At 42.5% G+C, this 17206-nt stretch overlaps 1 protein-coding gene across 1 annotated transcript in view; it reads left to right on the forward strand.

The window, feature by feature from the left end:
• Positions 1-17206, forward strand: part of EPHX4 (epoxide hydrolase 4) — a 30125-nt gene that overhangs the window by 8663 nt on the left and 4256 nt on the right. The window contains exons 2-4 of the mRNA XM_075286576.1: positions 1556-1641; positions 9605-9762; positions 11757-11885. Coding sequence (XP_075142677.1) covers positions 1556-1641; positions 9605-9762; positions 11757-11885 — 373 coding nt within the window. The remainder of the gene's footprint in view (positions 1-1555; positions 1642-9604; positions 9763-11756; positions 11886-17206) is intronic.

The following is a 17206-nucleotide window of genomic DNA, read 5'->3' on the forward strand; positions in this document are numbered from 1 at the left end:
GTGGCGCAGACTGTCCACCTTGGAAATCCCTGTGTTTATTGATATCAATGTGTTTTCTATGCAATGTGTGGCCATCTTTAGGCTGAGTTCACACTAGGTATTTTGGTTAGGATTTTGAGGCGGAAACCACCTCAAAATCCTCACCAAAATAACAGCTCCCATTGAAATCAAAGGGAACAGGTTAGTTCTTTTTTTCTGGGAGCGGTTTGTTCCAGCTCCCAGAAAAAGCGACATGCTCATTCTTCAGGCGGATGCCGTGACCGGTTCAGCCGCGGACATTTGCCTAAAGACACTCCCTCCTCCCGACTAGGCCCATTCATTTGGGCCTAATCCGGAGTGGAGTGTGCGACTGGATGCCTGTGCACTGCTAGCCATTTTTTGGACCGGAATCTGAGGCGGCCTCCGCTTCAAATTCCAGTTCAAAATACCCCGTGTGACCCAGGCCTTAGTCCTCCAAACCAACATGCACTTTTTGTAACCACTCTCTGCTCTAGTATAATCCTTGTTCAAGGAGAATTCTCTAAATTTCTGTAGCGCATTTGCAAATGGGTTCTAAACCGGACAACACCTTAAAAAGGACCTTTCACCGCCAATTCAATTTCTTAGCATCATTTAATAGCTGCTGCTCCACTGATTCCAGCATATTTGGTATTTTTTTTCTTTCTCTAGCCCCCACCATTTCTGAGCAACAAGTGCAGTTAGTTTTGGTCCCTGATGTGCTAAGTTCTGTAATGTCAGAAGGGCGGGGTCAGGAAGGGGGTGTGATTCAGAGCTCCAATCAGAGGAATCCAGTGTCAGAGCTCAAAGTTACAGTAAAACTGGATCACAAAACCAGGCAGAAGTGGCGCTGCCCTAGTATTGCTACTGGTTAAGCTTGTAGGCCACATTGAGCATCTAGGTAAATAATGACCTAATACTGCTATGGGGAGACCAGTGAAAGGGCCATTGTATGGCTCATTCATTATTCCCCCCCCCCCTCCCCAATACAGTGTCCCCTTCACTGGTCCCTCATACTGTATCTATGGGGATCAGTGATGGAAGGGGGTCATTATATTGTGAGGGGGCATTGATGGAGGTTATTATATTGTATGGGGGCAGTTTGAACTCAATGTGAAGAAATCAAAAATATTCAATTTGCAAAAAAAAACAAATTTCATAAAATAGTTAATTTACTTTTACACGTCCTCATAGATATATGGAATTCACTGAATTCAGCGCACTGTCAGCTTTCTAGTAGTATATAATACCGCATATCTATGAGGACATGAAAGGTCCTCTTTAATGGTTAATAGACTGTCAGGCCGAATGGTCATCCCCCAAAAGTTTGGATACCCCTGTCTTAACCATATGTTAAACCTTTCCAGAAGGCACTCGCAGGTCATGGCCACCAACCCCTAGAACTATTGTACCGAAACCGTAGTTCCTCCTCATTGCATGACTATAAATATGGTAGCTGGTGCTGTAATGCTGTATCTATTCTTATGTATAATGCTGGATATAATAGTAATCCAGATAAAATCTCCCTCCTCACTAACTCTGTATAATACATCTGCAGGACTCCGGATTACGCTTTCACTATGTGGCTGCAGGAGAACGAGGAAAACCCCTCATGTTGCTTCTACACGGATTCCCAGAGTTCTGGTAAATACGTCTTCATTGTAATATACAGAATATTTTAAGTATTTAGCTGCAGGTAGCACAGATGTGTGTGTGTGTATATAGTCTTCAGCGCAAGTGGATGATGCCTCAGCGGACTCTATCAATCTCCTGAAACCTTATTTAATACTGTCCATATGGACTAAATTTTGCTCAAGGAGCTTCAGCCCTGACAACCCTGCTGTTTCAGCAATTTCACCGCCGATGACACTTGCTGGACAGATGAGCCCTGTATGACTGATGTTATCATGTAATGTACAATGTGTAGTAAAGATTTTTGGCTATGAGGATTACAGAGAATACTTGTTACATTATTTGTTCAGTTTGCCGATTTTTGTATTTTTAGGCTAAGGCCCCACAGGACGTTCCGCAGCAAAAAAGCGCTACGGGAAAAATTGCGGCGGCAACGCATCATGGTTCTTCCTGCATTGCTTTAGGGTTGGCTCACACTAGCATTTGTATTCCGTCCGGAAGGAGTCAGCATGGACACCCCCTGGACGGAATACATTAGCAATTGTAAACGATGTACTGGCAAAACATACGGACCCCATAGAGTATAATGGGCTCCGTGTACTTGCGGCGCACTGCCCGTACAAATGATTCGTGCGGGTAGTACGCGGCAAGTACACAGAGCCCATTGTACTCTAGCTAAGGGGTCAGCAACCTTTGGCTCGCCAGCTGCTGTGAAACTACAACTCCCAGCATGCTCCATTCACTTCCATGGGAGTTCCAAGAACAGAAGAGCAAGTATGCATGCTGGGAGTTGTAGTTTTGCAACAGCTGGAGAGCCGTACATTCCCTACCCCCTGCTCTATGGGGTCCATGTGCTTTGCCAGCACATAGTTTACAATTGCGATTGTATTCCGTTCGGGGTTGTCCATGCGGATCCTTCCGGACAGAATACAAATGCTAGTGTGAACCAACCCTTAGACAGAAAGTTTGCAGGGTTTTCTTAGGTGGACTTTCTGTTACAATTATACCTATGGGGAAGCCGACGGCATTTCTGTAGGTATAATTGACATGCTGCAATTTCCAAAACCGAATTTGTGGCGTGTCCGCACCACGGTTTTTACCACAAAGTGGGCATGGCATTCACTAGAATCCCATCCACTTTGCATATAACTGTAAAATGCCACAATTTTTCCTGTGGCGCTTCTGACCCCCATGGGGCCCTGGCATTAGGTGTCTTGTCCTTAGTTGGTTCTTCAAATTTCTTGCACCCCAATTTCTTTATTACTTGCAGAGGAATCTTACAAAGTATCAATTTTGGAGAGCAGGAGCTTTTAAAGTTCCGAAAATAACTGTATGCCATCAAGTGATAAAACCTGTTAAAAGGGCTTCAAAAAGAAGGGAAACCGGCACTTGTATCAATCAAAGTAAATGGTTTTTTGTGTATATTGAAACCAGACACTTGTTTTGGGAATGTACCAATATTCCCCCCCCCATTTCAACTGTATAGGTGGATAATCAGCTGTTTTGTGGTGGTGCTGAGGTCAGAACCTTGCAGTCTGATATTGATGACCTACAAAGTGGTTGTCCTATTGTAATCCAGTGAAACCCCTTTAAGCTGAAGACGCAAGTTGCGGAAAAGCTGCATTTTTGTTGCAAATTTTGCTACTTTTTATAGCCAAGGTGAAATATAAAGTAAGTTCTTACACTTCTCCCTTCTGCTAAATCCACTCCTGGCTTTGGTTCCAGGTGGCCTCAGCCTTGACTAGGATTTCCTGTGTAATCTATAATAAATGGCTTTATATCATTGTACAATTTGTAGCAAGACCGGTGCTTAGTTATGTATGAGCTCTTTATGTGTTCTGGCACAAGTTCTATGCAGGGTTGTGAATTCTTATATCCAGTTATACGGATGATTTATAAATTGGATATGTAAAGCCGTTATATGTACATCGTGCCAATCCGTAGTAGACTTTTGTATCCACGTCATGCAAATCCAAGGTGTGAGTTTCTAATGTATGTATGATGTGTTAAGAATCAATCTTGTACTACAGAAGACAGAAACCAATAATTCAGCAGTTTATTGCAGAAAATTGTCTTCTAATTGATGTGACATTCTGGGCGATGGAGTCAAGTTCTTTCTGTTACACATCACTGGATTTATGTCCTGGTAATGGCGAGTAGAATGGTCATCGAGTATGAAAACGGATACGTTTTCTGCAATTTACAATTTTGCATTTGATAAAAGATTAATATTTCCTAAGATGTAGTATTGTCAGACAGCTTCAGGTTACATTTATTTATCTACTATAACGTATTCTACATATGTTTCACTCCAGGCAAAACTGCAGAATTGGGTTATGTCTAGTGCAGGGATTGAGGGGGCGTAATATACAGGGATTCGCATAGTGAGAATTATTGTCATGTACAGCCCCTAAGACCCAGTGTTAGTGTTTCTTTATACATATGTTTTACGTTCTGCTATACATAAACATGTAAATGCATTTTTATTAGCTGACTCTGCCAATTTCGGTAGGATCTGCTCACCAGCTAATTTGTATGGGTGTCCTAATTCTCCTACGACCTCAGATGTTAGGAGAGTAGAGGTAGACATGTTGGATTGCAACATGAAAGGCCCTTTCATATATGGGTGGCAGTGTTTAGGGGTATTCGGGAGAGCTATGTAATGTGTATGACCAGCTATACTTGTTACTTATCTTGTACTGAACCTATGGTGTAGCCATCAGGGGTGTAACTTGAAGGGGTGAAGAGTGTGCAGTCACAAGCGAGCCCAGGAGCCTTAGGGGGCCAATAAGCACCGGCATCAGTATTGAGATTGCAGTTTCCATCTGGCCCATAAACCAAGGAGACCCACAGATTCCCCTAACCACACTAAGGCTCCGTTCCCACGGAGTAACGCACCGCGCATTCAGACACGTATACAGAGTGTGAGCGCTCAAAACAGATCCCATTCACTTCAATGGGTGCCGGCTTATGGGCGCTACACGTTGAAATCAATGGGTTAAAAAGCCTCCCATTGATTTCAATGTGTAGCGCCCATAAGCCGGCACCCATTGAAGTGAATGGGATCTGTTTTGAGCGCTCACACTCTGTATACGTGTCTGAATGTGCGGTGCGTTACTCCGTGGGAACAGAGCCTAAGGTGGATTAAACTGCTTAGCACCCGTAACCATCACTAAGAACCTATATGGTGGCCTCTCCTTATGGAGTGACGATATTCCCTCAATCATGGATGAGGTAGGGAGCCCCGGACGAAAGATTGCACCAGGGCCCACAATACTTTAGTTATGCCACTGGTAGCCATTATGGGTGGGGAGGAGATCCATTACAGAACTAGCTGGAAGAACCTTTCAAGTTCTCAGACTGATGATATCTGGATGTATGTAACAGTGGTTAGCACTATAGCCTTACAGCACTGCAGTCTTGGGTTCAATACCTGCCATAGACTACATCTGCGTGCAGCTTGTATCCTCTCCCTGGGAACAGCGAATGGTATAAAAAAAAATAAATATATTTCTATGCTATGGAATATGTTGTCAAAATAAATATGCAAATTATAGGAGGCGAAATTAACAAAACATATTATCTAACACATTAGGGAATTCATTAACCTGGTGTAAGTTATACCTCAAATCTACGCCAATTCCTGACTTGCATAGACTTTAATTATGGTACATGGGAGTGTGCCTTAATTATCAAGGGTCAGAGCTTCTTAAAGGGGTTGTCCCATCACAAGGATCCTATCTATACTGCTTATTAATGTGAATTTAAGACTTTTCCTAAATACACTGCTTCAGCAAAACTGCTTTGTTTGTCCACTATCTTACTTTATTCAATTCATTGTTGACACAGCCCTTGACTTATCTGCTCAAAAGTCAAGTGATGTATCTGCTGCTCTCAGGGGGGAGGGAGGAGGGGCTAAGTGCAGGGAGCGAGCCTGTGTTTCTAGCTACTCCTGTGTCTACACCACATGACCTAGCTTCCTGCTCTCAGATAGAGGAGAGGAGCTGCTTGCATTTCTGAACGTCTTCTGTTCTCCCAGTTATCAGGCTAGCTAATTCAATTGTGTTCATTCTGGCAGAGACAGGCAGTCTCTGTATGTAACACAGAATGGAGTTGCTGCTGCCTGTACTTCATAGTCCAATATGGGTGGGCAGAGCTACACGCGAATTTGAGGGCAGAGCTAAACGGTAGGTTGCATGTGAAACCCCGCCCACCAAATGATGCAAGAAACCAGGAAGAAAGAAGATTTTACAGGAGTGAAGACTGGTCAGTATGTGACGTGGGAATACCCCTTTAATAATTCAGGGGCATCTTACACCAGCCATATAAAACGCCAGTCTTAAGTTCTAGCAATAAAAATACAAAGAGTGATTTCCCTCTTTCCCTCTGTTGCTGTCTTAGGGCACTGTACTTTGGAAGGTACTGCATTTAATTTACAACAGGTGACCATTTCTATGTTCTATTTCTTGTTTTTATTACTTTTTTTTTTTTTTTAATTTTTTATGAATGTTAAATATGAAAGCCACTGTCACCCTGGGCTACAATGCAACTTTTATTATGGAGAAGAATTGCACTTCCAATAACTTCAAGATAAAGGTTTGCATAGATGATATATATTGTAATAAAATAGGTTTACTTAGGGGGGGAAAACAGCCTTAACATCAGGCAAAAATAAAACATATGCCTGCTCGTCCAAGTGACTAAACAGAAGTAATAACCTAACTATACATGTGGCTTACTACGGGCCACACAAAAAACACAAGCACAAATTGGTCTCACCAGACTCAGGGTTACAGGACAGACCCAGCCACCTCCCCTCCTCCCAGGATTTGTCCTGAAGTGCAGGCTCTGCAACCTTTTATGGACCAGTAATGAGCCCAGGATCCACACCTGGGGCTAAAACCTATTCCAGATCTGCCCTGGATCACTCAAGTCAGGAATCCGGGACTGATGTAGCGGGACTCCAGCGCTCTGCCTTTCACCTTTTCACAGAGCTTAAAGATTAACATCCCATGGGTCAACTAATGCATGTTTGTTTTGGAAAGTACAGTTCTGTAGTGCAAATCTAAGTGTAAATCTGCCTATGCATCACTTCCATAGAGCTCGGAAGCCTTCCCATAAAATGATGTTCTGATTACACATTGCCCTTCTCCAACAGGGCATGAAAGACTTTCTTGCTTTACTTGGTCTTCCGGGGATCACTTATTCCTTATCGATGCTGCAACTATGCTCGCTACCCTAGTATGTCCAGGCACCATCTGAACGTGAAAGGACATTGGCTGGTGATGGCTCATATAGATTTATTTATATGTACAATTATATAACCTTTATCATAAAAATTGCTGGACCATTGTGTAAGCGATGCTGCCCCTGCTATGCCGGTGTTTCATCCTCAATTGCTGAAGCCAGACTTAAATAAAAATAAAAAAAAATGCATTGATAGATGTAAAAACCAACCTGCCAATATGTAAAAAATTTCTGCATTTTAAATTCTCTGTGTTTGATTGTATCAGTGCGGTCATGTACAAATTCTGTGTCATCCTGCTTGTTTATATGCCTCTCCCTGTGCTCAGTCCTCTCCCGAATATTGGGTTGCTGCTAATAATCACAAAGCATAGAAGCATTTTATTGCCTGCAGTGTGAATCCTGCTGGGCTCAACACAAATTTCATACTGACTCTGTATTGATGTCCCAGTTATGAAAAGTTTTCTGGAGATCTGACTTAATACGATGTTCCATTCTGCACACACGGACAATATCTTGGGTACAGACGTTGTATTATTTGTTTAGTATACTTACATAGGCTTTTTGATATTTCAATCATCTATAAGCATTACATAAAATAAATGTTACAGTAACTATACATCATTTATCAGTGGATCGAAAACTAGCATAGTAAATGGTTACCTTTAATAGTAAATCGCTTAAAGGGGTGTTCCCTTCTCAGGGTTTCACTTGCTCTCCTGTCTCCTCTCCCTTCCACTTCCTGATTTCAGTGACAAGCTTGTAGGCAGACTTAGCTTGTGTGATGTACAGTTCAGCCCAGTCCAGCAGCATGCTCCAAGCCTTGTTCTAAACTGCATACTATTAACTCTGGATTTGCATAGAGAGATAAGCGGTGCTGATTAAAGGGATTCTACCATTAAAACTTTTTTTTTTTTTTTTGATAAGACGTGGGCATAGCCTTTAGAAAGGCTATTCGTCTCTTACCTTTAGATGTGATCTCCACCGCGCCAATCCTTAGAAATATCTTTTTTTACCGGTATGTAAATTAGTTCTCTGGCAGCGATGGGGCGTCCCCACTGCTGCTCGAGAACACGATTCTGTGATGTCTCTGCCTTAGGCTGGATCCTCCCCTTCTCTGTCGTCTTCCTCCTGCGTCACCTCCGACTCCTGTGCAGTTGCCTCTGCCAGTGAGACACTAGTAGTGCTGACTGTGCATGCCGGCCGGCAGCCATTTTTGTGAGGCCGCTCTTGCTCTTGTAGTTCAATGGAGGAGCGGCCTCCCAAAAATGGCTGCCAGCCGGCATTCGCACTCGGCTCTGCAAGAGACACCAGCAGAGCAAACTGCGCGGGCGTCGGAGGTGACGCAGGAGGAAGACTACAAAGAAGGGGAGGATCCAGCCGAAGATAGAGGCGTCGCAGAATCGTGTTTTTGAGCTGTAGTGGGGATGCCCCCATCGCATTTTCAGTGCTGGGGTCCGCCCCCATCGCTGTGAGAGAACTAACTTGCATACAGGTAAAAACCGGTATTTCTAAGGAACGGCGCAGCAGAGATCAAATCTAAAGGTAAGAGATGAATAGCCTTTCTAAAGGCTATTCTGACATCTTATCCACAAAAAAAGAGGTTTTAATGGTAGAATCCTTTTAAGGCCCTTACCAGGGCTAGACACCTCAGAGCACCCTGCAGAGCTAATAGACTGCATTTGTAGGACTATTAAAGGATTATCTTATCTTATCTCTTATCATCAGCATCAAAGAGGCAATCAAAACTGCTGGGAACAGGGGTTGACCTTACCAGCCTGGCCACTGCAGCTAGATAGCAGAGGTGGTCTGAAATCAAGACCATGAGCTGTAAACACAAAGGAAGCCTATTAAGCAGTATCTGACAAATGGAGCAAGATAGATAAAGCAATGTATTCGGTTATTCTGGCTGTTAGCACAGGGGATTAGCTGTCAATCACAAGTGAAAATGCATAGTGACAGTCAAACCCCTGCCCTGACAGCCAAAATCTGGCAAATATAAAGTCTTCTCAGCAGGCTTGTTAGTGAGTGTCCTCAGTGGTTTGACTCCAAATTCCCCTCTGATCCCAAGATCCAAGCACCGGTATCATGGTGATGAAGTCTGCATCCTATTTCTGACTCTATTGTCAGTCCCAAGATAGGAAATAGTTGCTAATACACAAGTATCTGCCAGTGCAGTCTCCTCTGCAATAGTGGTTTAGCAATAGATGTTCTAGTCACGTTGCAGGTTACCTTTCAGATATGTTCAATGCTTTACATTATTCATGGTGTGTTCAGGTTTCTGGAATTATTAGGGCAATATATAGACTTTGATTCTCTTTTAAAATATTTATAGTTGAGTTTTAGGTCAGAAGATTACTTTGCTTCAGGTCTGGAACCTGGCACCTCCACAGACAAGCCTATTGATTTAGGGTATTTTATTGTGCAGCAAATCTCACACTTTTTAGGATTTCATCAATACTGGTATACAGTCTGAGCTCCGATAAATTGCTCCATCATGTGATGACTTATGTTTCTGCAATGGGTGGATGGGATTCTTATATGGACTGATAAACATGGATACAATATGCCCATCTGGATGAGACCTTACAATGCAACAGGAAAACATTAACACTGCCATATAATGGTTACATTGGGTTCCATATACCTATATGTGACGCACAATACTGTTCTTGACAATATTTCCATTACATCTCTTTACGGTTCCTTCTATCCTCTCTTCTCTCTGTAGGTATTCTTGGCGTCACCAGTTACGAGAATTCAAGCGTGAATATCGGGTGGTGGCTCTTGACATGCGAGGATACGGTGAAACCGATGCACCTTCCAATAAAGATAATTACAAATTGGACTATATAATTGTGGATGTGAAAGAAATATTGGATTCTTTAGGTAAGAAAATCTGATATGGGAAAAGGATATGTAACGTTTCACTGTCAGTGACTGGACCGGAGTGATTTGCTTACTCCCTTAAGCCGTATAGTGCCTGGACCTTGTGTGTGTAGTACAAGAGCTATAGTGGGGGGATATAGGTTGACTCTAGTGAGGGTCTTCTGTATATAGTATACAATTTGTATACAGGTGTAGCAGTATTGTGTTTGACACTGTACCATAGCTGTATGGCTCATAGTGCCATCACAATGTAAAATCTACAAGTCCTGCAGAGGAACATAAATAACCAGCTCTGCTACATTGCAACTATTTTACAGTATATTCCTTTGAACCGCCACCAAAGTCAGACTTTCACTTTAAATTGAATTCACTCCTAAATATTACCGCATTACCACCGCTTTATGCTAAAGAGATGAGATATATTCTTAGACATGCATGCAGAAAATGAGTTCAGTTTAATAAAATCAGTGACATTTTACAGGGACGGCTTTCTTGGGCGCATGCATACATCAATAAGCTGAATTTTAACAGCTGGCAAACTCTGTTTCCTATAATATCCTCGGTGGAAGTCACCAGGGCCATAATCCTGTGAATAGAAGTCATGATGGCTGATGTTCACATCATAACTGACCTGGAACGTTCCCTGGAGATTGTTCTCGGAGGTTACATATTGTAATAGATGGCACTCGTAGCGGAATAGGAAAGTATATGGCATAAATGACCTATCCTCTCTATGAGCGCCGCAATGATCTGAGCAGAATTACGTGCCAGGTATCCAGATGTCGCCTTATTAGTAAAGGTGCCGTCTAGAGTTAGTATTTTATGTATTGTGATTAGCAGGGTTTTTTTTTTTTGTTTTTTTTTGCTGCAAACTTATTTGGAGAAGTATTAGGAGCATCAACAATCTAAGCTAGTATTCACATGAGGCAGATCTATCGCACTTCTGACAATCCTAATCAGGCAAATAGAACAAATGTTTGCAACAAACATTTGCTTCATGTGAATATCTCCTAAATATAGCTATTCTCTCATATCTGAGTACAGTTAGCATTTTCTCTCTAGCCTTCACCATTCCTGAGCAACAAGTGCAGGAGGTTTTGGTGCCTGATGTGCTACTTAAAGGGATTGTCCCTTCTCAAGAATCCTATTTATACTGGTAGCTTATGTAAATTGAAGCCTTTTTCTAAATACATTGCTTTAGAAAATCTGCTTTGTTTTCATGCTATGTGACCTTATTCCTCCCATTGTTTACACTGCATTGCTATAACCACAACCTGGGAGATAGGACAAGTGACGTCCCTTAGTGCCAGCAAGACAATCCGTTCAGATAATTGCACTTGCATCTGTTATCTCTACGGGTTACATAGGGGTGTCATGGGCAGCAGTGCCACTTTAGAGTGGTCCCGGTATAGGTGGCTGCTGCCAAGGGGCTGGACAGAAGCACTAGAAGGCTGAGGCAGAGATTAGTGAAGTATAGGCTGACAGTTAGTGGCAGGCAGCAGACACACAAGGTAGTAACCAAGCCAGTGTCAGGGCAGGTAGCTCAGGTTTGTAAGTCGAAGACAGGGCAATATCCTCCACAGATAGGAGAAAATGGTCCTTCTGATCCTGTTCTGCTGCTTTCTTTACTGTGAGGACAGAAGTTATTTGCTTCCTAAAAGTGGAACGCACAATGGATTTTTTTTTTTTATTTTTTTTTTGTTGCATGCAAATATTGCTAATATAAATAAGATACCAAAGCAAAACACTGTGTACTTGCTCCCCAATCCCGCCTGAAGCTCTGAACCCAGGGGCCCCGCTCCCTGCTCAAACAACAAATGGATATCCCACAGGAGCTCTTATTGTCCCAAAATATATGGATACTTTAATTGTGAAAATAATGTATATACGTGTGTGTGTGTGTGTGTGTGTGTGTGTGTGTGTGTGTGTTTCTATTTATTTTTTTGCACAGTGTTTGAATAATGTCACTGAATTCTTTATCTGTTCTTTTATAGGTTACACCAAATGCGTCCTTATTGGCCATGACTGGGGTGGGATGATTGCTTGGTTAGTGGCTATATGCTATCCTGAGATGGTCACCAAACTTATAGTTTTGAGTTTTCCCCATCCAACTGTATTTACAGGTGAGTTGAACAAAAACAGTGATTTCTTACTGTATTAGCTGTGTTGCATTATTCTGTAACAGAAGGGGCCTTTTTTGTATAACTAAAGACTGTTTGTTTGTTTTTATACATTCAGGGCTTGTTCACATCTGCGCCCGGGACTCCGCTCTGCAGGTTTCTGTTTCCTGCACAAAACAGGGCAAGAGATGGAAATCTGCAGGACTCTTTCCAAACCCATTCATTTGAATGGGTTTGAGAAGTATCCGGCCATGAGCGCCAGTGAGCGTTTTACGCTTTCCGCGGCGAAACGTTTTTTTGTTTTTTTTTTTAAACCGGACACAGTCAGACATGCAGTACTCTGTGTTCGGTTTAAAAAAAACGGTTTTGCCGCGGAGAGCTAAAAAACGCTCTCTGGCGCTCATGGCCGGACTCGGCATAACAGGTTTCCGTCTTCTGCATGCAGAAGACGGAAAACTGATAACTGAGTCCAGACGCTGGTGTGAACCCAGCGTTATCACCCAACTTTGTCATTAAAAAATTCACATGTACCAATTTGTTTCAAATAGGAACCGGATAACCTTTAGCAGGAAACCATACAATATAAGGCTAGGTTCACACCAGCACCCAGTCTCTAGTCAGAGTTTCCAACCCCGAATCTGCTTGAAAAATGCCAAGAGAAAAGTCCTACATAAAGGAGTTTTCTCTCCATATTTTTTGGGCAGAAACCTGTAAGACCCTATTATAGTCTATGGGGGTAACTGCTTTTTAAGCAAATTGGTTTTCTGTTTTTTTTGGGTCCCCAAGCAGACCCGAAGAACTGAAGCCTAAAAGCAGGTGTGACCCTAGTGTAAGATTGATGGCCTATCCTCAGGATAAGCCATTGGTATTGGTTTTTGGGGGTGGTCTGACACCTGTAATGGAACTCCCGCAGATCACAGGTACCGAGGCAGGTAGTGGTGAGTATAGGTACTGCAGCAGTGCCCCATAGACTTCTATAGGACAGCGCTTCATTACCTATAGTCTCCATTACAATGCGTAAGGAGCGCTGCTACTCGGTACCAGTGATGCACAAAGGAACTGGACTTTGGATGGCTGTAAACTGATATTGATGGCCATCAATTTTAAAAACTAGATAACCCCTTTAATGTAGAATGAATGGCTGGGTATGTCTAATATCCTGACCCAAGAACCCAAATTTAAAGGGGTTTATTGGCTGTTTCCTTAACACCCAACCCTGAATATAGGAGTGTGGCCTGCATCTATCAGGAGATTACGCTATATGTGGCCAAGTCCTTTACTGGGTCACCTATAGCCTGCTCTCCTGGCTTTCCTTCCTCATCATTCTTCACTACATCAATACTTCTGGCAGCCCGTGTCTAAAGAAGGTCCAAGGTTACAAAACGTTACATGTTATGTTTGGATTGCTACCTATTTGTCAAATAAATCCACATTGAATATCTACTGACCCATGAGTGCTGAGCCGATATGTGAAAAAATATCCTAAAGATATAAGGGTGCTAGACCAGGTAAAGAGGAGACCATGATGACTGTACTTGATGTGGTGGCAGCACACCTAGTACCAGACTCCACTTTAAACGTATTTTTTTTTTTTTTTTTTTACACTTTACGTTGCAGAAAACCTTATATACAGCTCACTTTGTCATTGTAGACTCCATTTACACTTTGGTGACTGTGACTACTAGTCGCAGACTACTAGCCATATACTCTCCAGTATTTCCGTCCTCCACTACACATAATACACATCACCTCCTGCTCATCTCTGCCTTGCAGTTAGTGACCTCCGTTCACAGCCCCTCTTTTGGACATCTAACCCCTCAATTTTGGCACTTGTTCTTGTCCCCTCCTTTAAACCTCTGCCATACTGTTCACATGCGGTTTACTCTAAACTGTGCAGCTGCACCAACACAATACATCTTGGGCCTGCATCAGTCTCTCGGACTCTACCGTATCTCTCGCTGGCCTCTACTTTAGTTTGGCTCCTGCTTCTAGGTTCAACAGGCCCATGGTCTTAATTTGGCCCAGGCTTTGTAGGCTCACTTCAGACTTGAGGCCTAATTTCTTAGTTGGGAAGTGCCTGGCACACAGGTACCTATGTACAGTTGTGACACTTGGGCCCGGTTCAGTTTTCCATTCGGGGGTCCCCAAGCAGACTCCATAGACTATAACTGGGTCCGTGCGGTGTCTGCATGAAACATGCGGAGAGAAGTGCTAGTCTATGGGGTCTTTGGGTTACCCAAGGTAACCACTCTCTTTTTTTTTTTTTTTATTTTTTTTTTTTTTTTGAGTATAGGTTTCCGTTCAGGGGTCCCGGATTGGACTCCACAGAAACAGATGTGCAACTAGCCTAAGTCCAACAAAACCCTCTATTTAACACCTAACCTAAGGCTTTCCCATCTTCTGACAAACTATTCGCGCTAGAACTATATGTAGCAGTGATTTACCCTGTCTATGTTTACCCTGTGGTTTACACCATCTATAGACCAACACTGGTACTGCAGCATAACAGATTAATACAGCAACATTAATATAAGCCAAAGCATATACTTGCTTGCTTGCTGCCAGATCTACAAGAGAAACTTGCACTTCTCCTATATTACAATTGGCTGCACATCGTGCAGGGTCTCAAGACTTTCTATTGCTTTTGCTTGCCATCAACATGATGCAATAGGCACTTGGATTTTATAGTCTGGCAATATTTTTCTTAAGCATGTAGTGTAAAAGGGACACAATGGATGTCAGTAGATGGGTTTTCAATAGACTAGCTTCCCCCTTGATATCAGAGCTCATATTGTTGTGATCTCAGGAAGTCTTTTTCTTCTTGTGAATCCGTGCAGGAACTGCTGCTGCTCTTGTGTTGGGGGAAATAAACAGATAAATAAGAAATGCATCTTTGGAGTCTCCTGGAACATGTCTGAGAATAAATTATATTTTCCTTAGGCAGTGCTAACTGTCTGAGACTTTCATGGCTTACAATGTATTATTTATCAGACTGTCAGTAACACAGCATGGCCCGCATCACTTGTAATGTAATGGGCACCACTGTGAGATTATTACAAATACACACAACATGTTGGAGTCTCCGCATGCCAGACTGTAACAAAGGCCACAGCTTTCCATCTTGCCTGTGTTATACAATAGACGACAAGACATACAGTTCCCCTTACAGCTAGTAAGACATTGGACCATATCCTCAAAGTGCACCTTAGCTTCGAGTTGTGCCCAAGTTTCCGATGTCCCACTCCCCAGTCAAGGAAATCTATACTTGCACGAAGGCTTGATCTAATAGAACAAGGGGACTTAGTGTATATATTGATGTACCCCATGCTAGGATTTTTCATACGTATACATCAATATATAATCCGTGACCCTGCCCAGATCAGCTGCTCCAATAGCCTTTGGGCGCTGGAAGTTTCCATGGTGGACGTGGAGCGTGTGCAGCTGTTCCTCTTACTTGATTTATTAGGACTTAGTTACGCTACTGTAGTTTCCATTGCTCAGAGGCTGCCAGAACTGCAGATATGTGCAGGGCTTGGATGTCTGACCCCCCAGAGATCACATACTGAAGACCTATCCTGTGGGCAGGCAACCCCTTTAAGGCTTCTTTCCATGTTGATGATGTCCTCTTCCATTAGTTGATTCCCTCTTCATCACCATGCACCAATAACTAAAGTAATCACTTATTTTAAAGGGGTTATGCCATGAAAATAATTTGCTCTCTATCCATAGGATGGATGATAAATTGCTGATCAATGGGTCAGACTCCCGAGGCCCCTACCAATCCTGAGAATGGGGATGTTTACCCCCATTGAGAATGTAGCCATGGTGGACACAGATGCTCCCCCTTCTCTATTCAGTTCTATGGCAGTGCTGGAAATAGTAATGCAGTGCAGATATCTCCAGCTCTCCCATTGCAATGAATGCCTTGTGGGGCCACATCTACATCTGTACAATAAAAAGGAGGGACCGAGAGCAGCTGTAGTGTTCACCAATAAAGACCAAAAGAAATATGGATGCAAGAACAATAACTGGGCCTGCTGATGGAGTCATTGTGATTCAGGACTTATGATATGATCAAATGATATCCTCAGCCTCACCCGCACGTTTGGATATCGATTCCATATCAATTGCATGAGCTACCTTTATGGAATATAGTACTTTGTACCTGTCACCTTGTCTCTTGACCTTCAACACCTATCTATAACCATGACCATGCCTGCACATCAAGTTTGCAGTTTAGCTCTCAGTTTTGACCTTGTATTTTCAGCTGCCATCTTCAGTGCATGAACTTGATGCATTGCCTATGACATGGACTCTGGCGATGCTTCATCTCAATCTGTTTCTCCAGGAAACCTGCAAGTCCAAAGTCATCCACAACATATATGATATCTAGTTAAAAACCAAAAAATAACTTGTGCCGCAACAGTGTCCTTTTTGCATACACTGAAACACAAAACAGCGACTCCTGGTCCATGTTGTATATGGGATTTTCCTGTAACTTGATCTGAATTTATTGGTTGGGTTGCTTTATCTGCGTTCCATGTAACAAAACCTAATCTAATAGGAATGGAGAATACTCATAAAATGATGATAAACTTATAATCATGTGCCTAATGGGTCGGAAAGAAGGTTCCAAATTTAGATAAGGTACAGTTCCTCAAATATTGCCTTATCTCCTCTTCTGATGCACAGTTCTCTTTAGGTAATTTCTTTTTGGGATTATTTCTATAGAAGATGATTCTAGATTTCTGGATGGTTAATAATACATTTTACTAAATAAATGAAGCCATTTTGAGTTGTTGTTTTTTTTGGGACGGGGCTTTCTAGTGAGCCGATGTTGATGAGATGCTACGAGTGCTATTACATACCCTGCTGGTTTCTAGTTGCCCTGTTGTTCATCTCCGAGCCTGAATATTTTTGATCTAAATTCAGCAACCGCTGTTTCTGTGGGTCTGCCATCTACCAGTCATGCTGGTAAAATTGCAGTGACCCTGAGGTGAAATGCTTCTGCTTTCTAGCTTTTCTGGTATAATCTTATAAGTATTGATTGTGTGAAGACGACAGAGGATAGAAGATTACTGCTCACATCGACTGACAGTCACAGAAAAAATAGACTGTGCAGGAGTAAAGGTATATTCCTACCATGTAGTGCGGGCTAGCTCTGGCAGGAAAATAATGTTTGTTATATATCTACATGTACTAAAAATGCCAAGGTCTAAAGAAATGTAACACATGCTACATATAGGACTATGGAGGATTTAGAGGGCTTGTCTATTGCATTGGTGCAGTTGCGCATCTTGAAATTTGTGCAAGAAATTGCAACT

The sequence above is a fragment of the Leptodactylus fuscus genome, chromosome 9, assembly GCF_031893055.1.
Source record: "Leptodactylus fuscus isolate aLepFus1 chromosome 9, aLepFus1.hap2, whole genome shotgun sequence".
In the NCBI taxonomy this organism is placed as follows: domain Eukaryota; kingdom Metazoa; phylum Chordata; class Amphibia; order Anura; family Leptodactylidae; genus Leptodactylus; species Leptodactylus fuscus.